Source organism: Dendropsophus ebraccatus, chromosome 8 (assembly GCF_027789765.1).
Source record: "Dendropsophus ebraccatus isolate aDenEbr1 chromosome 8, aDenEbr1.pat, whole genome shotgun sequence".
Classification (NCBI taxonomy): domain Eukaryota; kingdom Metazoa; phylum Chordata; class Amphibia; order Anura; family Hylidae; genus Dendropsophus; species Dendropsophus ebraccatus.
In genome coordinates this window covers 12,639,834-12,667,528 of record NC_091461.1, presented here as the reverse complement: position 1 = coordinate 12,667,528, position 27,695 = coordinate 12,639,834, and the positions used below count along the sequence as shown (strand labels likewise).

At 42.4% G+C, this 27,695-nt stretch overlaps 1 protein-coding gene across 2 annotated transcripts in view; it reads left to right on the top strand.

Moving 5' to 3' along the window:
- The window catches only part of SORCS3 (sortilin related VPS10 domain containing receptor 3), a 420,882-nt gene that overhangs the window by 365,744 nt on the left and 27,443 nt on the right, over nucleotides 1-27,695 (top strand). For both annotated transcript variants that reach the window (XM_069979813.1, XM_069979814.1), the window contains exons 15-19: nucleotides 2,857-2,974; nucleotides 11,906-12,036; nucleotides 14,402-14,515; nucleotides 14,784-14,955; nucleotides 26,448-26,634. In XM_069979813.1, the coding sequence (XP_069835914.1) occupies nucleotides 2,857-2,974; nucleotides 11,906-12,036; nucleotides 14,402-14,515; nucleotides 14,784-14,955; nucleotides 26,448-26,634 (722 nt within the window). The remainder of the gene's footprint in view (nucleotides 1-2,856; nucleotides 2,975-11,905; nucleotides 12,037-14,401; nucleotides 14,516-14,783; nucleotides 14,956-26,447; nucleotides 26,635-27,695) is intronic.

Genomic DNA, 27,695 nt, shown 5'->3' with positions numbered 1-27,695 from the left:
TCTGGCCCAGACCGCCATGAAGATTTCTTCCAGCCAAAAATCTTTCTGAAGAATTTCCTGCCCAAATTTCTTAGGTTATTCACTTTTCCACCCCCTCCCCCCAACTTTATTCAAACGCTCCATCTATAGTACCCCAAATCATACTAAAGGTTCATTTGGTGCCCAACACAGCCATAGTACCCCCCTAAACAATAACAGTAGCCCATTTTGTGTCCACACAATAAAGGTGCTCCTCCTAGTGTTCTATTTATCCCCAAGAGTGTCCTTTTCGCCCCCATAGAGTTGGAGTCTTCTTTTGTGCCCCCATATAGTAGTTAGTTATATCACCCGATGACCGTGTCCACACCAGGATGCTGGCGGCCCTAACTGCGTTTCATCTCTTGTAGGCCACAAGTTGTGAGACAATGAACCTTTGTCTCTTTGTTCCTACAAAGTATTTAATGGAATCCATGTGCTAAAGACACAATGTGGAAACCAGAGCCCCCCCTGGGGTATTAGGGCAGGCACACCTAATGATAAGGAATAGAATGGAGACTGTCCATGTCCGGGTGTCCCGGGTGACAGGATACTCCCACAGTGGGGGCCCGTTCTTTCAAAGATAGTAAAAGTCAAAAAGGACCGTACCTAGCGACCGCCTTCTCCCTCTCGTTATTGGCTGTGCGCTACACACCTCCGCTACCTAATTAATCGCCACTACGGTCATGTGACCATCTAATTTTTCCAGTAATCTCCTAGAAAGCTCCCTGCACCTCACAATCTCCCTTTGAAGCCTTGCATTCGTTCAACAACTCCTCTGTGAAGCCTGGATGATGACGGTCCCTCTGCACGTCCCCAGCAGATTAGGACCTCAGTTTTTATTGCATAGTGATCCCGATCCTCAAGTCTACATCATACTTCCTGTCACCTCCTAATGTATACACTCTTGTTCCTATGTTTACATGGTTACTATGCGCAAGCCCCACCCCCTGTGGGTGGGATTTGTGCCAATTTTCGATGCTTTCTCACAGTATAAAACAAAGCCAGATACAAAGTAGGTTGGTCACACAGTTTTTTCCATCTGTTTTTTTTTTCCATTTTGATGTTTTTTTTTCATTGACTTGCATTATTAAAAAGAGGATCAAAACAGAACAATTTATTTAACGGACACAAAAATGAGGTCAACTATGTTTTTGTGTACAATAAAAAAACCTGATCCGTTTTGATCTGCTTTTTTTTGTTGTTGTAGAATCGAAGTCAATGGAAAAACGGATGTACACAAATGCATCCGTTTTTTTTCATCTATTTTTTGCAAAAAAAAAATAGATGGGGGGGAAAAAAATGGATTGCAAAAACGCAGTGTGAACCCAGCCATATAAATAAAATCTGATAAAGGCATATTTGTATTTTATAATAGTGATGTAGAAATGAATTGTGACACTCACCAACTTATATTGCAAATCCACATTTTAATCCATAACAAATGTGACAGAGAATGGCAACAGACTGTTTCACGCTAGTGCATGCACTAGCGTGAAACAGTCCGTTGGCATTCTATCCCACATCTGTCATGACTTTTATGGATTACAATTTGGACTTGCAATATAAGTTGGTGAGTGTCACAATTCATTTCTACATCACTATTATTGGATGGACTCTTTCATTTGTATGTTGAATACCACCGGTGGTCAAGTGAGCGTCACTGTACTCCGGGTCAGCAAGTGTTCCAGTGATTATACTATATAGTACCAGATTGGGAGCAGTCAAGGATATCTCTTCGCTTTGCTAATATTTTTATTATATTTTTAATATATTTCTATTTCTATTTCTATTTCTATGAAACACGTCATAGTTTTAGGCTTTATTATGATTTTAACTTTTATTTAAACTATTGGTTTCATTTGCCAATAAAGCCTTTTTAATCTACTCCCCCGATTTGGAGACATCTGTTTGTGGCCGCGCCAGATTTCCTCTTTGCCTTTTACTAACATTACATGATTCGCACAGAGCCCTATGTTCCTATGTAAGTGAATTGCGTAGATATAAGATATTAGTGATGTCATATGAGGGATGTAAGATTCAGAGCACCCCCCACTCTCTATACATTACTGCAGCGTTCCATCATACATAGAGGTTATTATACTTAGGCGTCCTTCATAATATCATCTTCCCTGCGTTCTTCATGTTCAACAATGTACACAAGAACAATATACACCTGAACAATATACAGAGTTGCTGTGATGTTCTATCAGGGTTGTCATAGAGATATTAGGTGACCTTCTCCTCGACTACAACTCTATACCATATACTAGCAGCTACGCTGTGTAATATACATCAACAACTCTTATATGTATAACATATCGTGTGTGTACGGTGTGTTATGGTATCTGTCATATGTACGGTATATGATGCTGTATACACAATATAATAGCGTATAATATGTATATGGTTCTTTATGTTATATTTTGTCTGCAGAAAAATGTAAATACCAGGCAGGTTATGTTCTGTTATTGTAGATTTACCTACCACATTTGCTGGAAGTTCATTCAAAGGATCTACTACTCCGTCAGTACAGTAATATTTTCTCATCTTGCTTCTGATCTTCCCCCTATAACCTCTCACTGTGCCCTCTTATTCTTGTGTTAAAGGAGAACAAGGGCCGGCCCTGTACAGCTTTATCCCTGTATACCCACCACAAAGACGACATTTACCATATAATACCATGCTTTGTACTGCGGATTATGGCCGTCTCATGGGGACTGGTAGTCCAGCAATGTTCCCACTTCCCTCTGATTATTAGTGAGAACAGGGATCCCCCATCACACAGCAGGGATAGTACATGGTGTAATAATGGTCGACCTCCTTGTGTTTCTGCTGCAGGGTCTTCGGACATTTCAGTCTCCTGTCGGAGTGGCAGCTGGTGAAGGTGGATTACAAGTCTGTCTTTGGGCGGAAATGTAATGAAAATGACTTTGAAAGCTGGCACCTCCATAACCAGGTACATAACCGAGTGTGAACATGTATTGTGTACTGGATGAATCTATTATCTATCTATCTATCTATCTATCTATCTATCTATCTATCTATCTCCTATCTATCTATCTATCTATCTCCTATCTATCTATCTATCTATCTATCTATCTATCTATCTCCTATCTATCTATCTATCTATCTATCTATCTATCTATCTAAACAACAGAGTGGAGTGCACTCACAGAAAATGGTGTTGGAGTGCCAGCAATGGAGACTGGAACCACTTCCCCTTCTTTATACACAAAAGACTTTGCGGCACCTCCATAAGGTGAAAAAACTGTGATTTATTATTTCAAAAAAACTTTAGCCAGTGCTGCAACATTTCTGTCTCATCCCGAGACCTTTCTCAAGCATGCTGGTTCCAGTCTCCATTGCTGGCACTCTAACACCAATATTCTGTGAGTGCACTCCACTCTGTTGTTTAAATAGATAGATAGATAGATAGATAGACTTTTGTCTATCTATCTATCTATCTATTTATCTATCATCTCTCTATCTATTTCCTATCTATCTATCTATCTATCTATCTATATAACCAAGAAATCGCAGCACATCCAAATAGTGCAAAAATTCTGTGTCTTTTATTTCATAGTAGCAAAATCAATAAGTGCAACGTTTCTGTCTCATCTCGAGACCTTTCTCAAGCAACAATACAAACATCTCATATCCTTTTTATACAAGTGTGTGACAAAATCCAATTAATTAAGGGGTGAACATAACGTGAAACAGGTGTACAAGTAAGGTTCCGACCGGAACACAATGGGTTACATGGGATACATCAGTATCAGAAAATCATTACAAATACGTGATGTATACAAGGTGATACAATGTGTATATACATCAAAGTGAAAATTTAAAATGAAAAATCAACGGCGGGGTTCACTCACGCTAGCCACTGCTCTGTAAAGAAAGGAATAATTTGGAACCAAGTCAGACCTCACGGATCGTCCATATGTATGTTGGTTTGTAAATATTGCTAAGCCGCATGCGCTGGCCTGTATGACCTGATACGTCCAAGAGTATAGTGGGAGGTCCTGGGCAGGGAACTGTCAGGTTGCCGTAATGACATCTTGAAATACAACGGATAAGAACCGCGTTCACTGTAAGCACCATCTGAACACTGTCTTGTAGGAAAGAGACAAGGAACTCCATCCATTATACCAGTATAATGGATGGAGTTCCTTGTCTCTTTCCTACAAGACAGTGTTCAGATGGTGCTTACAGTGAACGCGGTATCAGGTCATACAGGCCAGCGCATGCGGCTTAGCAATATTTACAAACCAACATACATATGGACGATCCGTGAGGTCTGACTTGGTTCCAAATTATTCCTTTCTTTACAGAGCAGTGGCTAGCGTGAGTGAACCCCGCCGTTGATTTTTCATTTTAAATTTTCACTTTGATGTATATACACATTGTATCACCTTGTATACATCACGTATTTGTAATGATTTTCTGATACTGATGTATCCCATGTAACCCATTGTGTTCCGGTCGGAACCTTACTTGTACACCTGTTTCACATTATGTTCACCCCTTAATTAATTGGATTTTGTCACACACTTGTATAAAAAGGATATGAGATGTTTGTATTGTTGCTTGAGAAAGGTCTCGAGATGAGACAGAAACGTTGCACTTATTGATTTTGCTACTATGAAATAAAAGACACAGAATTTTTGCACTATTTGAATGTGCTGCGAATTTCTTGGTTATATTGAAGAGGAGACTTTATCCAATCTCCGTCGCTGGCACTCCTGCACCGGATCTTTGAGTGCTCTCCAGACTGAAGTATATCTATCTATCTATCTATCTATCTATCTATCTATCTATCTATCTATCTATCTATCTATCTATCTCCTATCTATTATCTCTCTCTTCTATCTACTCTATCTATCTATTATCTCTCTCTCTCTCTCTCTCTCTTCTATCTACTCTATCTATCTATCTACCTTTCTATCTATCTAAAAAAGGGTTCAGTGGAGCCTCAGTTACGAGTCTCAAAACACGGGAATAGCCAGATATCCCTCTCTCCAGAGAAGGAAGCCCATTGCCAAGGGGTGCCTCCTAGTGGGGAGAGCACCAAACCCCCCTGATACGTAGTCCCTCAGGTCCTCACTCTGTTGCGAGCTTTGGGACCTAAATAGGGAAACACCAGGGTGGCCCCTGTAAGTCAAAGTCTAACTCTGTGGCGAGTATAACGACATAAGACAAGGGTTACCAAGGCTAGGCATCCATCCACAGACTGCAGTTTCGGGGTATTTGCCCCTCGTCAGTGTGGAGCAGGATTCTGGCTACTGTGGCAATGATAAATAGACCAACAAAACACAACAATCACTGAACTCAGGGAGAACAGTGAAAAATTCCAATGGAGTACTCATTTACGAGTCTCCATTGATTGTCCCATACAAAATTTGAATATGCAAAAAAGGGGTCAGTGGAGCCTCAGTTACGAGTCTCAAAACACAGGAATAGCCAGATATCCCTCTCTCCAGAGAAGGAAGCCTATTGCCAAGGGGTGCCTCCTAGTGGGGAGAGCACCAAAAAAACCCTGATACGTAGTCCCTCAGGTCCTCACTCTGTTACGAGCTTTGGGACCTAAATCGGGAAACACCAGGGTGGCCCCTGCAAGTCAAAGTCTAACTCTGTGGTGAGTATAACGACATAAAACAAGGGTTACCAAGGCTAGGCATCCATCCACAGACTGCAGTTTTTTTGTATGGGACAATCAATGGAGACTCGTAAATGAGTACTCTTTTGGAATTTTTACTGTTCTCCCTGAGTTCAGTGATTGTTGTATCTATCTTTCTATCTCCTATCTATCTATCTATCTATCTATCTATCTATCTATCTATCTATCTATCTATCAATCATCTATCTATCTATCTATCTATCTATCTCCTATCTATCTATCTATCTATCTATCTATCTATCTATCTATCTCCTATCTATCTATCTATCTATCTATCTATCTATCTATCTATCTATCTATCTATCCCCCCCTTCTTTCTATATAATACATTACTAGTGTTAAGCAAAACCTTCCACAACGTTCTCCTAATCCATATGCTCGGCATTTAACTCCCTGCGGCTAAAGAACTTTGATGCCGCCCTAGGGCAGCCAGGACTGTACATTGCAATTATAATCAATCTCTATAATACATTTCCTAATGCCATAACACTGCTGGATTAACCAGCCAATCAAATATTCAGTATATTCCCTGTAGCTCCCACTCCCCTCTCATAGCAAACAGTCGTATAGACAGAGAGAGCAACTGCAGCTGCATCCCCCTCCTCCTAGATTTTCTTGCACTTTTTGTATGTTTTCTGAACATTTATAGGGAGCATTTAGGCATGGGTAGGGTTAGGTAGTAGTAGTAGCTTCAGTCGGGAAGTGGTAAATTGGCTCCTCATCCACAGCAGTATATAAGGTAGATGGATTTAGCCTTGGGGTTCAGCAGCTTTACGTTTTCCTCCTGAGGAAGGTGGCGGTCTATTATAATGGAAAGTTTTCTGTGCCGGTCTCCCAGACAGTTGGAGTTTCCCAGGAGAGATGTCACTTTCCCAGCATACATGGTGGACGGGTGAACGTTGGATATTCTGCAGGGCTCATTTATCACCGTTTCCCTCTCGATCTATATTGCCCCTTAGAAGATCATTTAGCACCTTTTAGCGTCTCCTTTGATGTATCGATATTCTCCGTTACCGCATTACCATTACTCATAATTTGATTGCTAATAATTCTTTTTCTAAGTAAGAAACAAACAGGATCTATTGATTTGTCCTCAGTAAGAACCTTCCCGCTTGAAGGGATTTCTAAAATAAATGTTTTCCAGCTTTTTTTTTTTTATCTTGCGGGAAACTGAAGGTAAATGGCGCAATTAATAGCACAATAAAGTGCCGAGATCTACAGGAAACCCCCCCCCCCCCCATACCGTCATCACACACAACTTGCACTGCCATTAGCCTATAAGCTCTTAAATGGAGAATCCCTTAGAGTAAGTGCTCTGGTACTTATCCCATCCTTAAGAAGGTCATTAAAGGAATGGCGCATGAATGAAGTCACTTTGGAGAGCGCCGCAACGGGGAGGATACAATGGTGTACAAGTTACTGAAAAAAACTAAAGTCTTTATAGCAACAAGACGGCCTTGATGCAAGTATCCAACTGAGCTCTTTTTGCACAATAATCGTCCCATTTAATGGGGCCCTAATGAATAAATATTACAGCGTTTTCTGGAAGATACAGTACAACCCTAGTGGTATGCTGGCTATTGCCGACGCTTGGCTGTCGATTATTGCATGTATGGCCACCTACAAGGTTCTTGGTCAAGCATCGAGCTTGATCAAGTACCCCGATGGCCAGTCAAGCACCACACTTGACCGAGCGTGCTTACTCAACACTAATCCCTACTTCTTGTTTAACAATGCAGTTTCCATGGTCAGTCCATTGAAGGTGGAGGGGACCAGACAGGACAGGCCTGCATGATCTGCCCCCATGCCAACGTTTGGGGGGGATATAATAAGAAATATTTTACTGAAAGGAGTATTCCCATCTCATACGAATGAAAAGCTGAGGCTGGACACATCTGTGAGACCTTAAAAAGGGTTAAAGTATGGCCCCCAAATAATAAAAAAGCTTTTGTAATTCTAGAGATGAACAATTAGATCCAATCCAAATGTCCCTCCTAAGGTTCAGATTTTTTCGTATTCTTTTTCTGGTACCATGAAAATTATAGATAGCGCCCCTGCCCCTATATACTGCACGTTGTATGCCTCACAGCTAAGGTAACATAGTGTATACAGCCCAAAGATGAGGGATGATGCTGGGTCAGGCACCCTGCACCCAGGTCAGTGAATGTAAACTGAGAGGTAAGGCATACAGTGTACAGGAGCAGGGACGCCTGTCAGTCCCTGCTCCTGTGAGAATCATTGGTTGGCTGGTTTAACCAAATTTACCTGAAACAACCAGTTTGTTGTTTGTTTGTTTTTTTTTTGTGGAATCATTTGTAGTTTTTTTTTTACTTTTTAAAACCATTTAAAAGACTTGAGCATTCGCTCTCCCGTTCCTATAGCACATTACTGTAATGGGCAATGTTCACAAAAGGATTTCCAATGAATTAGGGCGTCCGTCATTACAGGAACGGTTGCTGGTACATTATTCTAGGTTAGGTTCGACATGATCGCTTTTCACACCCTTTTGGATGTGGCTATTTTAAAGGGGTACTCCAGCATTTTTGTTCCTTTTAAATAAACTGGTTTTAGAAAGTTATAAAGATTTGTAATTTCCTTCTATTTAGAAATCTCTATTCTACCAGTACTTATTAGCTGCTTTATGTCCTGCAGGAAGTGGTGTAATCTTTCCAGTCTGACACAGTGCTCTCTGCTGCCACCTCTGTCCATGTCAGGAACTGTCCAGAGCAGGAGAGGTTTTCTATGGGGATTTGCTACTGCTCTGGACAGAGGTGGCAGCAGAGAGCACTGTGTCAGACTGGAAAGAATACACCACTTCCTGCAGGACATACAGCAGCTGATAAATACTGGAAGACTGGAGATTTTTAAATAGAAGTAAATTACAAATCTATATAACTTTCTGAAACCAATTGTTTTAAAAGGAAAAAGAAAAAAAAATGGAGTATCCCTTTAAAGTTCCATTTAAAATTGTGCAAACTAGGGTAAAAAATAATTGTGTAAAATAACGTCCACTGTTCTCTAAATAACAACGGCCCTTATTATAAATTAAAATGGTGTCCAGAATTATATGGTGTGTGACCATAGCCTTGTAGTGTATGACGCCTGTCAGTGTTACTGAGTACAAGAGGAGATTGCTAGGTACTAAGACTCCAAGGACATGAGAACGTCTCCGGATCTCCTTGTTTACCCAGGATGATAGAGTCTCTCTGTTTCTCCAGTAAGTAATAAGTCTCCATTAGAGCGGCACTTCCCTGTGGTTTTATTCTCTGTGGAATATGCAGATGTAGATTCTCTTCCATTGACTTTGCGGCGGCTCATAGGATTAGAAGCTCCTCATCTCCTGACTGTAACCTAAACAAGAAGCGAGCCGCTCCATAATTATCCTTCAATTAAAAGCAGCGTAGGTGTTCTCCCTGAAGGAAGTTTCGTTTATCTGTGTTATATTGATTCCGCCCACTTTCTTCTGTCGCAGAAATGTTATTACAGCTGCCGAGGATTAAGATGGTAAAATATTCATTTAACCTTTCCTGAGCAGATGTGCAAAATGTAACCGAAAACACAAATGTCTTATCGCTTGTCAGCTCCTTTCTTCACTCTAAGCCTTAAAGGGGCCTCCGGGTCCGAGGAGGTTTTCTCTCTGCTGCTAATGTCTGTCCATTCACATAGAAAGCCTGTGAGCCCCCCCCCCCCCAACACACACACACACTCATATAGAAAGCCTGTGAGTCCTCCCCCACTCATATAGAAAGTCTGTGAGTCCCCCCAACTCATATAGAAAGCCTAGGAGTCCTGCCCCTCCATATAGAAAGCCTGTGAGTCCTGCCCCCGCTCCATATAGAAAGTCTGTGAGTCCCCCCCACTCATATAGAAAGCCTGTGAGTCCTGCCCCCCTCCATATAGAAAGCCTGTGAGTCCTGCCCCCCTCCACAAAGAAAGCCTGTGAGTCCCCCCCCCTACACTCGTATAGAAAGCCTGTGAGTCCTACATACCCTGGCCATTGACATAGAAAGCCTGTAAGTCCTGCCCCAGACCCACTCATATACAACCCCTGGTAAAAAGTATGGAATCACCAGTCTCGGATGAGCACTCATTCAGACATTTCATGCTGTAAAACAAACTCAGATCAAAAACATGATACAATATTAAGGTCATTCCAAAGTGCAACTTGTTGGCTTTCAGGAACACTCAAAGAAAAAAAACTGAGAAAACATTGTGGAAGTTAGTGAATGACACTTTTATTGACCAAGCACAGGGAAATAAATATGGAATCACTCAATTCTGAGGAAAAAAGTGTGGAATCACTCAAATTGTAGGTAGAAAAAAAGGACACACCCAGTCTATTATCCTTTCCCTAAATGGACCCCTGCCCCAGATTAGATGTGCCCGTTAGTCTGCAGTTAAAAACACCTGCAGTCATGACACCTTGGGGGGCTGCTGGACGAAGTGGAGTGGCGAGAACCATGGCTCTAACAAAAGAAATGTCCCTTGAAACAAAAGAGAGGATTGTGAAACTTCTTGAAGAAGGTAACCCTTCACGCATGGTTGCTAAAGATGTGGGCTGTATCCAAGATATGGACCAAATACAAACAGCATGGAATGGTTGTTAAAGCCAAGCGTACTGGTAGACCAAGAAAGACATCAAAGCGTCAAGACAAACAACTTAAGGCCATTTGTCTTGAAAACCGAAAAAGTACAACTAAACAGATGAAGCACAAATGGGAGGAAGCTGGAGTCAATCTATGTGACCGAACCGTAAGAAATCGCCTGAAGGAGATGGGATTTCTATACAGGAAAGCTAAACGAAAACCAGCATAAAAAAGAAGACTCCAATGGGCTAAGGAGAGGCAAGGGCTAAGGACTGTGGATGAGTGGATGAAAGTTGTCTTCAGTGATGAGTCAAGAATCTGCATTGGACAAGGTGATGATGCTGGAACTTTTGTTTGGTGCCGTTCCAGTGAGATGTATGAAGAGGCCTGAAGAAAACAACCAGATGTCCACAGTCCTTGATGATATGGGGCTGCATGTCAGGCGAAGGCACTGGGGAGATGACTGTGGTTAGTTCTTCCATCAATGCACAAGTTTACATTGACATTTTGGACAGTTTTCTCATCCCTTCAATTAAACAGATGTTTGGAGATGATGAAATAACTTTCCGAGATGACAATGCATCGTGCCATAGGGCAAAAACAGTGAAGGCATTCCTTGAAGAAAGACACATTCAGTCGATGTCATGGCCTGCAAATAGTCCAGATCTCAACCCAATTGAAAACCTGTGGTGGAGATTGAAAAAAATGGTCCACAAGAAAGCTCCAACCTGCAAAGCTGATCTGGCAACTGCTATCAAAGAGAGTTGGCACCAAATTGATGCAGAATACTGTTTGTCACTCATCAAGTCCATGCCTCAAAGACTGAAAGCTCTTATAAAAGCCAAAGGTGGTGCAACTAAATACTAGTGATGTATTTTGAATGTTCTTTTGTTTATGTTTTTTTCATTATTCCACACTTTTTTCCTCAGAATTGAGTGATTCCATATTTATTTCCATGTGCTTGGTCAATAAAAGTGTCATTCACTAACTTCCACAATGTTTTCTCAATGTTTTTTTCTTTGAGTGTTCCTGAAAGCCAACAAGTTGCAATTTGGAATGACCTTAATATTGTATCATGTTTTTGATCTGAGTTTGTTTTACAGCATGAAATGTCTGAATGAGTGCTCATCCAAGACTGGTGATTCCATACTTTTTACCAGGGGTTGTAGAAAGCCTGAGTCCTGCTTCCTCCACCCACTCATGTATATTTCTAGCAGTTGACAAAAGAAGCAGGACTCACAGACATATAGTAAAATACACAATCAATCAGAGAAAGCCTCAGTATCGCTGAGCTCGGCATCTGCTTCTCGGCTATTAGATAAAGTAACATAACAGACGTACGGTATATACAGGTTCAGGGACTGTACTACTTCTCATATAAGGATTTCTCCTCTATAACAAAACATTATTTTCAGAAATAAATGTAAATCAGCGATATGGGAGAGGGTCCTGCTGTACTCCCCGATCCGGTCCCTGTTATCATCATTTACAGTATGTGACCGTCCTGCCCGGAGATGCTAGAGAAGATACTATGAGAATAGGCTGTGTAAACGTGGCGACATTTTATCAATGTTCTTACACGCGGTCACCGACTATTCATTATTGTGTCTTTTATGTTTAGAAAGACTTCTGTGTGATGGGAGAGAGGAAAACCTTCCGGAAGAGGAGAGCCGGATCCAAGTGTCAGCTGGGAAAGGACTATCTGCGGACCATCACCGAGCCCTGCCACTGCTCACACTGGGATTTTGAGTGGTAAGACTTTCGTTTGGAATGAAATATTAAATTAATATTACTGATAAAAATCCTATCTTGACATGGAAGGGTTAATCATTCCTGCTATGTATGATTTCAAAAAAACTTCCATTTTCGACCTCATTTTTGTATCCGTTAAAAAAAGTAACAGATCCAATAACGGAAGTCAATGGAAAAACGGATCAAAACGCACACAATTGCATCCGTTTTTTGCAAAAAAAATGGATAAAAAAAAAACGGATTGCAAAAACGTAGTGTGAACCCAGCCTAAGGTACAGAATGAGCAATGTAGGGTTCTATAGAGTAGTAGGGTGGATTAGTAAATCTGACAACGCTCTTCCAACTAGCCACCATACTTTGGAATATCTACCAGCCCATCGCTTCTGGGCCTTTGGGCTAATAAGTGTAATTTCCCAGCCTGTGGACATTGTTGGGCCAGTAGAAGCCCCCAAAACTGTGGGACCTGATTTCCCCAGGTAAACTGAATTCATGGTTTAAAGGGATACTTCGGTAATTTTTTTTTCTTTCAAACCTACTGGTGTAAGAAAAATATACAGTTTTAATTTACTTCTCTTTAAAAAATATCCAGTACTTATCAGCTGCTGTATGTCCTGCAGAAAGTGGTGTATTTTTTCCGGTTTGACAAAATGCTCTCTGCTGCCACCTCTGTCCATATCAGGAACTGTCCAAAGCAGAGAGCTGCACCAGGAGAAAACCTCTCCTATTCTAGACAGTTCTGAAGTGCTGTATGTGGAAATTATCTTTAAAGGTAAACATTTTTTTCCAACATTTTCCAACATTTTTTTCCCCTTCCAGTCTTCTGGTACTTACTAGCTGCTGTATATCCTGCAGGAAGAGGTGTATTCTTTCCAATCTGACACAGTGCTCTCTGCTGCCACCTCTGTCCATGTCAGGAACTGTCCAGAGCAGGAGAGGTTTTCTATGGACAGTTTCTGACATGGACAGAGGTGGCAACAGAGAGCACTGTGTCAGACTGGAAAGAATACACCACTTCCTGCAAGACATACAGCAGCTGATAGGTACTGGAAGACTGAAGATTTTTTTTTATAGAAGTAAATTACAAATCTCTGGCACTTTCTTGCACCAGTTGATTTGGAAGACACATTTTTTTCTGGACATGGACCCAAGACCTATGTATTTTTGACATTGTTGGAAACCCCTTCTCTATGGCCCCTATGTAGTTGACTTTCAAAAAATAAATGTAAACCAGCTGCCCCATTGATACATACTCCTTATCATCATACATCTCACTGGTTCCCCTTTAAGACCAAGACGCTGCTGGAGCGGAGACGGGGAGCGCCGTACAGTTTGATATACGTTAAGAAGCGGCTAATGAACATGAGTTCATCCTTCAGGGGAGACAGAAATGTTGTTTTTAATTTTGTGAAATATTAATGCGAGTCTTTCATTCTGTAGAGTTAGTGAAGAGTTTTTAATCAGCGTGTCGCCTGCAGGCACACTTTAAGATGAGAGGCTACCAAAGCGTTCAGACATTTTATTTAATGTAAAGACTAGGGGAAAAAAAGGATTGAACTTATGGGTCTGGGTACAGTCAGCATCCCACGCGGCTCTCTACATCTCACACCATGGGGATCAGCTGTGATAAAAAAACATTCTAAGATGAGGAATGGAGGGTTTTGTAGCTCAGACCAGTAAAGATGATAGACGTCTTCACACCTAATGGACTATGGGCCCCCTGGCCGATGGCTCAGTGCCACCTCTACTCAGGGATTGAAGCTATTGCTCCAGTTGTGCTCATCTCTAATCACCTTCTCTTTCTTGCGCTGGCCGTCCATTATGACCGATCCAGTAATCCACAATCTGGTGATTCAGCATAAATTGTGATTGAAGAAATTCCATTTAGTATGTTTTTTAGAGGTCTTCTCTTTTGCAACAGTTCTGTGTTAATAAAGACTTCAGAAGAGAACGATTTAGGGGTAGTGATTTCTGACAGCCTTAAAATTAGTCACTAGTGCAAGCAGGCGGTGGGGAAAGCAAATCATATGCTGGGCTTTGTGTGTATATATATATATATATATAAAATCTGTATATAATGGTATGCTGGGCTGTATATATAATGTGTGCTGCACTGTATATATAATGGTATGCTGCACTGTACATATATAATACATATACATTTATAATATAAAAGGTAACCTGCCTGGTATATACATATATCTATCCTAAGAGAATAAGAAGGGAAATACTTTTTCTGCTGACAATCTTCTAATTGACCTTCAGATAATTCAGGGGCATTATATGCATTATACGCGCTCCTGGCAGCCATCTTTAGGGAGGAGCCAGGTTGTTAGTCACCTGTAATAACATTTTTTTTCCTTTCCAGTGACTATGGCTATGAGAGACAAGGAAAGAACCAGTGCACCCCCGCCTTCTGGTTTAACCCATCATCTGTCTCCAAAGACTGTAGTCAGGGGCAGAGCTATCTGAAGAGCAGCGGGTGAGATTTCTTCATCATTCCATCACTCTTATTTCACTATTCTATAAATAAAAAAAATAAAAAAACTAACCTGGCATTTCTCATGGAAACCATCAGCAAGCTGCTCTTGTTTTTATGTGTTCTCTATATTGAGGGTGTAAATGTACAGTAATGTGAGCAAGCTGTGTGTGGTTAATAATCTATGTTGCAGAATAGTGATTACAGCTCTGGAGTATAAAACGGGGGTTACCATGGACTAATGCTTGCTATCTCTTTTGGGAATCCACAGATATCGCAGGATTGTGTCTAATAACTGCACGGATGGGTTACGGGAACAGTACTCAGCCAAGCCCCAGGACTGCTTAGGGAAAGCTCCCAATGGATTGCAGCTGACCACTAGTGATGGCAAACTGGGGGTGCAGAGCGGGCAGAATGTCACCTTCCTCGTCCATCTGGAGGAGGTAGGTCCATGGTGATTCTCATCTCATATCACAGGTTATACGGGAGGAATTGGAGCAAGGGACTCAGATACTAGCCAATCCCCCAGATACTGCAGAGCATGGCTCCCAATGCAGAGGACTCGTTCCTCCAATGTTTTACAAGATCAGCAATTCATCTTCAATAGAAGCCATGTACAACTCCTGGGAAAAAGTTATTGCTGATCACTAGAGATGAGGGAGTAGTCAAATATTTAAAAGCTTGAAATTCGATTCGAATAGACCCCAATGCTCGAATTTCGAATCCCATCAAAGTCTATGGGAAAAAATGCTCGTGACTTGGTGATCTCCAAGTGGTCGAATTTAGGTTTCCAAGTCCACCGTGACACTTCAGAAAATGATGCAAACACTTCTAGAATGCAACTGGGACAGCAGGGGAAGCATGCCTGGGTGCATCTAAAAAGGAAAAGAAAAAGGTATATACAAGGCCCAGAGTGGTCACTGAAGGAATGACTTCTTCGAATCGATGTGGAGATATGAAATGCTTACTTTATTCGTGGCACAAAGTTAACATGTTTTGGGAGAGCATCCTCCCTTCCTCAGAACAAAATGTGCCTGGGTGCATCTAACACGCCAAAGTCGCAGCATTCCACCACTATCTCAGCCTCCCAACTATATACTCCAAACACTCTCAGTATACAGCTGTATACCCTATTTGGCTTGGTTTACACACAGTATATTTCAGTCAGTATTGTGGTCCTCATAGCAACCAAAACCAGGAGTGGATTAAAAACACAGAAAGGATCTGTTCACACAATGGTGAAATTGAGTGGATGGCCGCCATTTAATGGCAAAATAACGCCATTTGCTGTTATTTTAGAACAACGGCTGTTATATTGAAATAATGGCCGTTATTTACCGTTATATGGCGGCCATCCACTCAATTTCAACATTATGTGAACAGAGCCTTTCTGTGCTTTCAATCCACTCCCGGTTTTGGTTGCTATGAGGACCTGACATGAGGACCAAATACTGCCTGAAATATACTGTGTGTGAACCCAGCCTATATATGATTTTTTTTTTTTTTAGGCAACAGACATTCCAATGGTTAATGTTACGCACAGAACACAACACAGTAGTACCAAATTATTATTTTTTGGCACACTCTCAGTATACAGCCGTATACCCTATATCTATACAAGTAGATATACTGCAGCCTATTCCTCACAGTGGATGCACTCCTGTCTGATCACACTGATGTGCTGCTAGCTGGTTTAATAGTAGCATATATTTAGATAGATTTATTCTTTCTATAGCTTTAGCCCTTACAAGGGCTTTTGTGGGTACCTCCTGCCTAAAATCACCTAACCCCTGACTTTCCCTACTACACACTGTCTCCCTAACACCTGACTGTTCCTGCTACACACTGTCTCCCTGTCTAATACCTGACTGTCCCTGCTACACACTGTCTCCCTAACACCTGACTGTTCCTGCTACACACTGTCTCCCTGTCTAACACCTGACTGTCCCTGCTACACACTGTCTCCCTGTCTAACACTGACTGTCCCTGCTACACACTGTCTCCCTTTCTAACACCTGACTGTTCCTGCTACACACTGTCTCCCTGTCTAATGCCTGACTGTCCCTGCTACACACTGCCTCCCTGTCTAACACCTGACTGTCCCTGCTACACACTGTCTCCCTTTCTAACACCTGACTGTTCCTGCTACACACTGTCTCCCTGTCTAATGCCTGACTGTCCCTGCTACACACTGTCTCCCTGTCTAACACCTGACTGTCCCTGCTACACACTGTCTCCCTTTCTAACACCTGACTGTTCCTGCTACACACTGTCTCCCTGTCTAACACCTGACCGTCCCTGCTACACACTGTCTCCCTGTCTAACACCTGACTGTCCCTGCTACACACTGTCTCCCTGTCTTACACCTGACTGTCCCTGCTACACACTGTCTCCCTGTCTAGCTCAAAGTAGCATCTGATTATGAATCTGAAAACGAGTATTTTGAACAGTGTACTACTCACTCATCTCTACTGATCACCAGTAAAATCCAATTCAATAAAAGGCATAAAAAAAGCTGGGGTGAAACAACAATAGACACATAGGATATCTCACCTGTATGCAATACTGTGCTGCTGAATGATGGATGGTCGAGTGGATGGATCAGTACTATGCCCCTATGGGGCCTCCACCATATAACATTGTATCATCCAGTGTCATATCATCCAGGATTATAACATTATACCATCCAGTATTATAATAGCCAGTATAATAACATTGTATCATCCAGTGTCATATCATCCAGTATTATAACATTGTATCATCCAGTATAATAATAGCCAGTATAATAACATTGTATCATCCAGTGTCATATCATCCAGTATTATAACATTGTATCATCCAGTATAATAACATTGTATCATCCAGTATAACAATAGCCAGTATAATAACATTGTATCATCCAGTGTAATATCATCCAGGATTATAACATTGTATCATCCAGTATTATAATATCTAGGATTATAACACTGTAACATCCAGTATAATAACATTGTATCTTTTGTGTGATTGGGAAAAGGTTACTTATTAATTCAGTTCATGCTTAAGATCTCTATTTCCCTCATCCAATTACAGAGTGAAAATTAGATTTTTTTTTAAAATGTGTATCCTGTGTATGAGCCTGGCTGCCATCTGTAGTGCACATCCATTGTCCCGGGTAATTATAATGGAAGGAGCAGCGTCTCTCTGCATCTCTGTACAGGATTCATGGGGCCCCGTGCAGTTTTGTCCTATGGGGCCCCATCATTCCTATCTACACACCTGGGCTCAGACAAGAGACACAACTAAGAGCTACATAGTGAGAAGAGCAGCACAGAGTATTTCAGAAGGGGATTGTCCACTCCTATAATGTTGTTAGTTAGGTATAAAACAACAGTAGCTTCATGATCTACGGAGACAAGTAGTGGGTAATAGACTGAGAGAGTGAGAGAAGCAGCATAGTCTCCAGCAGCACAGAGTATTTCAGGAGATGACTGATCTCTCACTGTATATATTATGTGAGCTGTAAAGCATTAACCTTTTCCCCTGTGGTTTCCATTTATTACACCGTCCATTGTTGCGGTAACATGGTTGATCTTCTCGCTGCCCTATAGTGTGAGGAGCTGGTGCTCCGGCGACTGAATACTGATATATACCGGGATAAATAGAGATCTCTGGGGACACTGAGAGGAGATGCACCTACTGAGCAGGGACACATAGGGAAATGGTTTCTCTGGAAGGAGCGTGATAGACAGCGACCGTGTAATCCAGGAACATTGACTGTATCCGTGAAGAGGAGGATTTCACTGAGAATAAGGATTGTAGAAATTGTAGAGACTGTTTGCAAGGGGTTGGAGGCTGGGGGGGGGTATTGGTTTGGGGTTGGAGCACTGTGGAATTATTAGCATGGGGTTAAAAGACTAATACTGTAGGCATGGGATAGAGGACTCTAATACTGTAGGCATGGGGTTATAGGACTCTAATACTGTAGGCATGGGATAGAGGACTCAAATACTGTAGGCATGGGGTTATAGGACTCTAATACTGTAGGCATGGGATAGAGGACTCAAATACTGTAGGCATGGGGTTATAGGACTCTAATACTGTAGGCATGGGGTTATAGGACTCTAATACTGTAGGCATGGGGTTATAGGACTCTAATACTGTAGGCATGGGGTTACAGGACTCTAATACTGTAGGCATGGGGTTAGAGGACTCTAATACTGTAGGCATGGGGTTAGAGGACTCTAATACTGTAGGCATGGGGTTAAAGGACTCTAATACTGTAGGCATTGGGTTAGAGGACTCTAATACTCTAGGCATGGGGTTAGAGGACTCTATGGCTGTAGACATTGAGATAGAAAACTCTATATATAGAACCCCAATACATGTAATTCAGGGCCATCACGTTAAAGCACCAACATGTGAATAATGTGGGATTTTCTGGTGACAATGCCGTCTATCAGGAATGGGTTATATTAAGAGCGATCTGTTTTTGAAGTTGATGTTGTTGATGTTGAAGCAGGGAGAATGGTCAAGTGTTAGGATCTGAGTGACTGTGACCATAACCCATAGTGATGTGTAGACACCGGGGTCAGAGCTTCTCCAGAGGAGCTGGTCTTGTGAGGTCCCCAGTATGTCATGGTTAGTGCCAACCACAAGTATTCAAGGAAGGACGACCAGTGAGTGGGCACAGGGTGATGTACCCCCAAGGATCATTGATGAGTAAAGGGCCGCTGTAGAGCAAACTGCTGAGAAACGTCCTCATGGATCTTAGACAAAGGAAGCATATGTGACCCCTGTCCACCACCAATAGTGTCTACAGTGGGCATCAGAACTGGAACAATGGAAAAATCTGGTCATATGGTTCACGTTCTCCAGTTACCTGGGGAGAGATGACACCAGGATGCACTATGGGAAGAAGACAAGATGGCGGGACAGTGTGATGGGCAATGTTCTGCTGGAGACCTTGTGTCCTGGCATCATGTGGATTTTACTGTAACTGTGCACCTTAGATTGATATTATATGGGGTACATATAGGGATATATTTTTGAGCATTGTTTGGTAACATGCTTAGCATATTGGATTGGATTGGATCTATGTCATTGTCATATATATTGTAAATATATCTGTATTGTTACACTGCAGTGCAGCCAAAGACAGTGACACATCCATCTCTGCTGTGTCGTCTATACCTTACAGAATCAGAGACGCCAATTGAAGTCACGTCCTTACATTACATAAGTCTTTTATATACTCTTGAATTGTTACTCCGGCGGAGAACGTGCCGCGGCGCTGCCTTCGGAACATGTGTCATAAATGGATTTGCAGAACAGTCACCTTATCCCACTCCAGCAGCTCATTTCCACTTTAATTTATATTCATAAAGCCTGAGATAGGGACATTGTCTGAGGATAGTGAATCGCTTTCAATATTTCATATCCAGCAGGCCCAGAATAAGTCAGGCTGCCGAGATGTTTGTGGGTTACGTGTCTCAAGTCTATTAGCTTTGTGCGATGTGCAGACAGCCATTGGCAACATGAAACCTGCCGTGAAAACTTTTTAATCGTTTCTATAGCGGTTCCATTGTAACTTACACTGGAACTTTCCGACAAGGCTGGAAAAGACGAGAGAAGCCATATGGAATGAGTACTGATTAGGACCAGTCTAGGAGATGGGCAAGGAGTTGCTTCAAGTAGTCTTGTGAATGGTGATCCGGCCAAGTGTGGTTCCTTCTGTGACTTTAGTAAGAAAATGCATATTTTAGTCAAAACTTTTTCCGCCGTTAGATCCTGTTATGTAAAACATGATAATCACATCCAGGGTTTTATAGTTACATCCCAGGCATAGTATACAATGCTCACCGGGGAAATGTTACTCCCTGGTGGGAATTGTTCCATGGTACTACTGAGGCAACAGAGGACGAGATACACCTCAACCCCTGGTGCCTGGATAAAATTCCCCAAACTCCCCTTTAAAGGAGTATCCCACAATAACTATTTATCACCTAGCTTTAGAATAATAGAGACCACAACCATTGGGACCCCCACGATCAATAGATTGGGTGCCCTAAGCCTTTCGACCATTGTTCTCTCCAGCATGACCACAGTAAAGAGGAATTCATATGGCGCTGTGGCTGAAGTGGCACCATCCGAGTCCCGCACCTGCTTGCCACTTCTGTCCTGCCCACTCCTCTACTGTATTCTGGGGTCATCCTGGGGCTGCTTGCGTGTTACAGCGTCTTTTTCTTCTTTCTACTGCAGTGACACCTCTGGTCACTAGGGTGCACATGCGGCCATCTGCTCTGGATTTATATAGGCAGCTTGTCTCCACCTGCTACTGCCATCTGCCAATCCAGGACCACCTGCACCCATTTAAACTAACTCCATGTGCTTCACCTTGCCTGAGTGTTGTTGAAGTGTTTCTGCAATTTTGCTCTTATCCTGCGTATCCTGACCAGTTCTTGTTCTTCGGATTTCAGATTATGGTTTCTGTCTGACCAATGTCTTTACCATGTGCGGCTTTAGAGGCAGACCAGACAATTTGAGTCAGCAAGAGGAGAACTCTTGCCGACTCAAATTGTCTGGTCTGCCTCTAAAGCCGCCTGCCCTAACCCTTCACCTGTCTGACCATGATAGGTGGCTCATCCATGATACTGCACTGGCTCTCCTGCTAACTAGAGATGATCAAACATCTGGAATTGTCAGGTTTGATCAAACTGAAACCTTCTAAACCTTCGTCATTTGATTCCCGATGCCTTCCCGTTCCGTGGGAAAGGTGGAGACAGCCCAATTACCGCCTGGAAAACAGGGATACAGCCTATTCCCCAGGCTGTATCCCTGGTTTCCAGGCGGTACTTGGGCTGTCTCCACCTTCCCCCTCGGAACAGGAAGGCATCAGGAATTAAATGACGAAGGTTCAAGTTCGATCGAACCTGACAATTCTTGATGTTCGATGATCTCTACTGCTAACCACACATACGTCACCTGTTCCCCAGTGCATTGCGGAGCCCCAGGTTGTGCCCTCTATTTGAAGTCCAGCTTCTACATCCTGTAGTGGGATAAAAGGTGAAGACTTTGAGGGTACTTAGACTCTGCTCGCTGCTGTGTCCATGCATTGTCTGTTACAGAGTGCAGCATGGGCTACAATAGTCCCATAGCCTTGGAATGGGAGACCACATGCATGACCACCACTCTATTCAAACTTCTCCATATTTTGGTCAAACAGTGAGGACTAAAAGGGAACTTTGGATGGATTCTGCCTTAAATTATCCCCCAGGCCCAATGGCCTCAATTGCCATAAATTAAGGTCAAGGACCTGAGTCCGTCATTGTCACTGGATCGGGAAGAGGTGAGTAAAAAGTATCTAGAAATGATGGCCAGTCATCCGTCTATTGGCCATGTAGCGTACAGTTGCGATGCAGTTCTTATACTGTATATACTTTCAGTGTAACGGCAGTGACCCCACACTGATCGGTAATTTTTATTTTTAATAATCTTTATGATTTATATCCATGTAGTTGCCCTAATTCTTCATCCGCTTCTCCCGGATCATCAATCACGGCCTCTAGACGGGGATCCCACAGACATGATCCTTATACCCTTAGCGTTAATTCTTTCTTACAGGAAAAATCCTTCTCCGAAGCCCCTGACACCGGCAATCCAGGAATCTGATAGATGACTTCTAATTTAGGAACCGTGTGACCTTTAATGAATCCGTCCATCTTGTGGACAATCAATAAAACAGTTAAACCCGGTAGCCTTTAGAAAAGCGTTATATGACTGCAAGCGGGAAAATCCACAGATAAAAATGTCTCTAGTAATAATTCCATCACTCGTGTGCAGACGCTTCCAGCCACAGCTTAGAACTTCACTGGCTAAATTGAGTTTTCTCTGCTGCAGGTGAGATCAGTCCAGAGCGGGGACTGGCGGATAACTCTGAGCGTTAAGGACGGGGCCAACCAGAATCGGCAACCTACAGATTAACACCTACATTTTCCTAGGGGGCAGTTATTGGCCAAACTACTAATATTTGCCCTGTGTACTTGATGTAATGGACCCAGTGATCAGCTGATCGCATCATTTTGGCATGTTTAAAATCTCTGCCAAGGAATAGTAAAAGTGAAGCGTTACATGAATGTTGCAGAAGATGTTCAGATAACTGAGCCATATAATAGACGTATTATCCATGCCCCTATCTAGCTGATCAGTGTTCAGTAGTCTGCCCATCTGATACCTCCCTTAAAGGGGTATTCTCCTTAAACATAACTTTTGATGGTGAGGCTCATGGTGAGACTAACAATTCCTTTCATCCTTCAGTCTCCTTCCCCCAGTTCTGAGCTGCTGCTTTCTACTGAAAACATAAAAATCTCTGTGTGAGCCTGTCTCTCTGTCTCCCCCTCCTCCCTCCCCCTCCCTTCTGAGACAGCTGATGTAAACAAGTCCCTGGCATCATTGTAGCTTCTTTGTAATGCTGGGAGGATTAATCACAGTCAGTTCATCAGCAACTTGACCTCAAAATAATCCTCCCAGCATTACAAAGAAGCTACAGAGTTGCACATAAAGCCGGCCCAGGACTTGTTTACATCAGACATCTCAAAAGGGAGGGGGAGACAGAGAAAGGCTTACACACAGATTTTTGTGTCTTCAGCAGAAAGCAGCAGCTGAAAACTGGGGGAAGGAGGCTGAATAGATAATAGCAAGTATTAAAGGAATTGTTAGTCTCACCATAGGCAGCAACATGTTATGTTTGAATAAAATACCCCTTTAAGGTCCTCATACACTTTATACTCATGTTGGCTGAACCTGCCGCTCATTGGTTTTCCAAGACTCCACAACAGATGGTGTAACATAAGATAAGATAGGGATTGGGAGGGTGATGGAATTCCAGCCCCTTTTGCAGAGATAAGCCACTGCTAGAGGAGTCTGGCTGCAGCTTACCTCTCTCCTTCCCACAGAGGAGACAGGAATGTTCAGGCATGCCCGAATGGAGAGAACAGGAAAGAGAGTTACTGAAGGTGTATGGCCTCCTTTAGACTTCAACTAGAAGCTTCGATGTCCAATAAACAATATGGTGGCTCAATAAGTAACACAGCTGCATTTCTGCACTTGGTGCAGGGTTCAGGTCAAACCAAACCTGCTATCCTTACCGGGATTGTCCGAATGACCATCTAATGCGTCTGATGGTTTCCTGATCGTCCACGGATAACAAACACCTGGGTAGAGATGGAGAAGAGTCCAGCATGTTGGATTTCAACAAGCCAAATCCTTTTGTTGTAAGGAAGATAAGCGCCATCAAAGGGGCCAAATAAGGACTCGTTCCTGTCCCTCCATTCAACCAGTTTGAGATTTCTCTCCAGTATGAGATTAATTCCTTTTATCTCTTTTGGAACATAGCTAATTTGCATACATTTCCCCCATGATGCATTGCAAAGAACATGCCTCCATACACTGCTGTGTCTCCTCAATGAGAATCAGTACCTCCCCTCCATGAGTTCTCCCTCCAAAAATGTACAGATATGTTTAAGCTTTGAAAGAAGGTGGCTTCCATCCTCTCTGGTATAACATTTTAGTGCCATTCTTTAAAGGGAGTGGTACTGTTTCTGGAGATACCATATGGTGGCCCTTGGGGTTCCTACAGGTTCATTGTCTAGTTTACAGAGTTAGGGCCCTAATACACGGAGCACTAATCGGCCAATTATTGTTTGGTGTAATAGAGACACGATCAGCCAATGACAACAACCATTGGCTGACTGTTTCTTTAGGCCCTGACCTAAAATCATCGGGCACTGGGCGTGCATCGCTACGTGTAATAGTGATGTGTGGTTGACGATTGAACACACAGTGAATACTGCTCCCTACATACGCCCCGCAATCCTGGACAGTGATTGGCTGAGCGGCCTGTCAGATCAGAGACCAATCTGAAGCTGCAGTTGGGGGATCGGGAAGGTAGTGTATTAACTTTTTGGGCAAGGGCTGCACGGACATCACTAATGATGTCCGTGCAGCCCTTGCTAAACAATAATTGGGCCATGTTATGGGCCCTGTAAACAAGCACTGATTTAGCAGATCAGCACTAATTTATAATATTGATTGGGCCTTTATCGGCCAGCACCCTTAGACATTAGTGTTGGTCGGGCCTAGTTCTCCACCAAGCATGCATTTCTCTGGTTCTGCCTCTAACCTATCCATCTACATAGCTGCATCATGTAATACATGTAATAAACACACTTAATATTCTGCTCCGGTGCTGTATACAGCTTACTTATAGTCCGCTCCAGTCTTGTGTATACACCAGCCCACAAGGACATTGTGTCAGCGGTGACATCATGACTCGCGCCTTTGATGTCTTCTTGCTTCCAGAAGACATTATTATGTCCCTATAAATCTGCGGCCACAAAGCCATAAACAGCGGAATTGTACGTGTAAATGTATTGGGGATTTTGCAGACTGGTGATATTTGGAGGATTAGCTAAAGTGTTGGACAATCCTAATGTATAGCACTAGGTCTCGATAAATTCAGAGATGGTTATAATTATGCATGGAATGATATATTCCTGAAAGTGGCTGATATGATGGTCCGTTATACACTAGTCCTGATCCTGGTGCTGAGTAAAAAAATGTCTATGACTAGAAGTGCAGTAGCTGCAAAGAATCTTTGATCTTCCCATCAGCATTAATAGATGTAATACAATAACTACACATTGCCTATGTGGGACAAGGCGCTAACAGTTTGTGCATAACCAACGTTTCGGGTATCTAACCCTTCATCGGACTTCATCAAATCTTGGAGAGTTTATTATCGGAGGAGCTGGTAGAAAACCTCTAAACATCTTAGGCCTGACTTTCATCCACTGCGATGTCATGGTGTACACCATTACCATTTAGTCACCAGGGTTATAACATATGCTTTCTGGGATCTCCAAAAGGGGGTTCTTACCTAAGGGCCACCAGGAAAATAATGTTGGTTCAGATAGTACCAGATCATTGAGGTTCTAGAAAGGTAAAATGGCCTCAAAGTCTGACCCGGATGAGGAGGCTGTCCATCTGAAAGAAGTTGTCAGGGAGAGGAAGCTTGAGGTTATGGTACACCTGCTTTTCTGTTACAGTGGTGTCTTGGATTACAAGCATAATTTGTTCTGGGACGGCACTTTTAATCCAAATCACTCTTAAACCAAAGCAAATTTTCCCATACGAAATCACTGAAATGCAGACAATTGGTTCCAGACCCCAAAAATAATGTTTTTTTTTTATTTTCAATAACATATAAAACAAATGAAACAAGCAATAAGAAACAGCTGAGTATGTCATATTATAAGTTACTGTACAGTATAGCAATCAGCATGTGGTGTATAATGTATAGTAACTGCATAAACCTGATAACACTGCAGCAGTTTGTAGATACAGGATGGAACTGCAGATCCCCATAATGCAGTAGCGTAGTACAACAGGCTAGAATAGAGAAGCAGGTCTGCTGTCAGAGGTCTGTCTGGTCACATGACAGCAGTGGGAAAGGGAAAGTGCTCAGCCTGAACCAATCAGGAAGTGAGAATCACGGCTGTGCAGGAGGACAGAGACAGAAACTTTTCTATACAGCAGTGTGAATGGCTGAGTGTAAGTGCAGGCACATTATAGCAGCAGTGTGTATAGCTGAGTGTAAGCGCAGGCACATTATAGCAATCCACAGGTGATAAAAACAACTTTTTACCAGAACAAGCACAATGACGTGTGATATAAAATAAGTAATGGAAGCTGTAACATTTACCCTTTACACCTGTGGAGAGCAGTCAAAATGCAAAAAGGGGGTGACAGTGTCACTTTAAACCAATGTACCACTATATAAATACCATGAATTAGAAGTTACTACTATATATTATTCCTATTCGGTGACTTACTGAGCGCCGCACAACTACAAGGCATTGATGACCTCTGTGTTTTACCTTTGTGGTTCCTATTTCAGGGAGATCTTCAAAGAATAAACATTCAGCTGGACTTTGGAGATGGGAGCGCTGTGTCCTACGCCAATTTTAGCAAGATTGAGGATGGTATAAAGCATGTGTATAAGAACCAGGGAATCTATCAAGTCACAGCCTACGCAGAGAACAATGTTGGCATTGACAGTGCCGTCCTCTATCTTCATGTAACTTGTAAGTTAATTGTTCTTATTATTGTATTTTTTGCCTCAATCGGCCATAGATATGTAAAGTGTATCTGTTGTTTCCTGTGAATCTCCAGGATAATCAGAAATTCACGTTATCAGAAATAGCACTATATCTGGCTAATACATGACTTGTCTATAGCATTCTTTCCCTTTACAGGACCCTTCTCTAATATTCAGTTGTCCCTGAGCAAGTGGGTGTAGACTAGCGCCTATGATGTCTTCTTACACTACAAACACTGAAGAAGGGATGCTGCTCCCCTATATCTCTATAGACTAGAGATAGACTAGCTGCTATGTCTCCATACACTGTATACACACAGAAGAGGGGATCCTGCTCCCCTATATCTCTATAGCACACCCTCAGAAGGAGGAGACTAGCTGCTATGGTGTCTCCATACACTGTATACACACAGAAGAGGGGGTCCTGCTCCCCTATATCTCTATAGTACACCCTCAGAAGGAGGAGACTAGCTGCTATGGTGTCTCCATACACTGTATATACAAAGGACCCTGCTCCCCTATATCTCTATAGTACACCATCAGTAAGAAAAGACTAGCTGCAATGATGTCTCCATACACTACAAACACTGAAGAGAGGATGCTGCTCCCCTATATCTCTATAGCACACCCTCAGAAGGAGGAAACTAGCTGCTATGATGTCTCCATACACTGTATACACAGAAGAGGATCCTGCTCCCCTATATCTCTATAGCACACCATCAGAAGGAGGAGACTAGCTGCTATGATGTCTCCATACACTGTATATACACAAAAAAGGAGATTCTGCTCCCCTATATCTCTACAGTACAACCTCACAAGGAGGAGACTAGCTGCTATGATGTCTCCATACACTGTATATACAGAGGATCCTGCTCTCCTATAACTCTATAACACACCCTCACAAGGAGGAGACTAGCTGCTATGATGTCTCCATACACTGTATACACAGAAGAGGGGATCCTGCTCTCCTATATCTCTATAGCACACCCTCAGAAGGAGGAAACTAGCTGCTATGATGTCTCCTTACACTGTATACACACAGAAGAG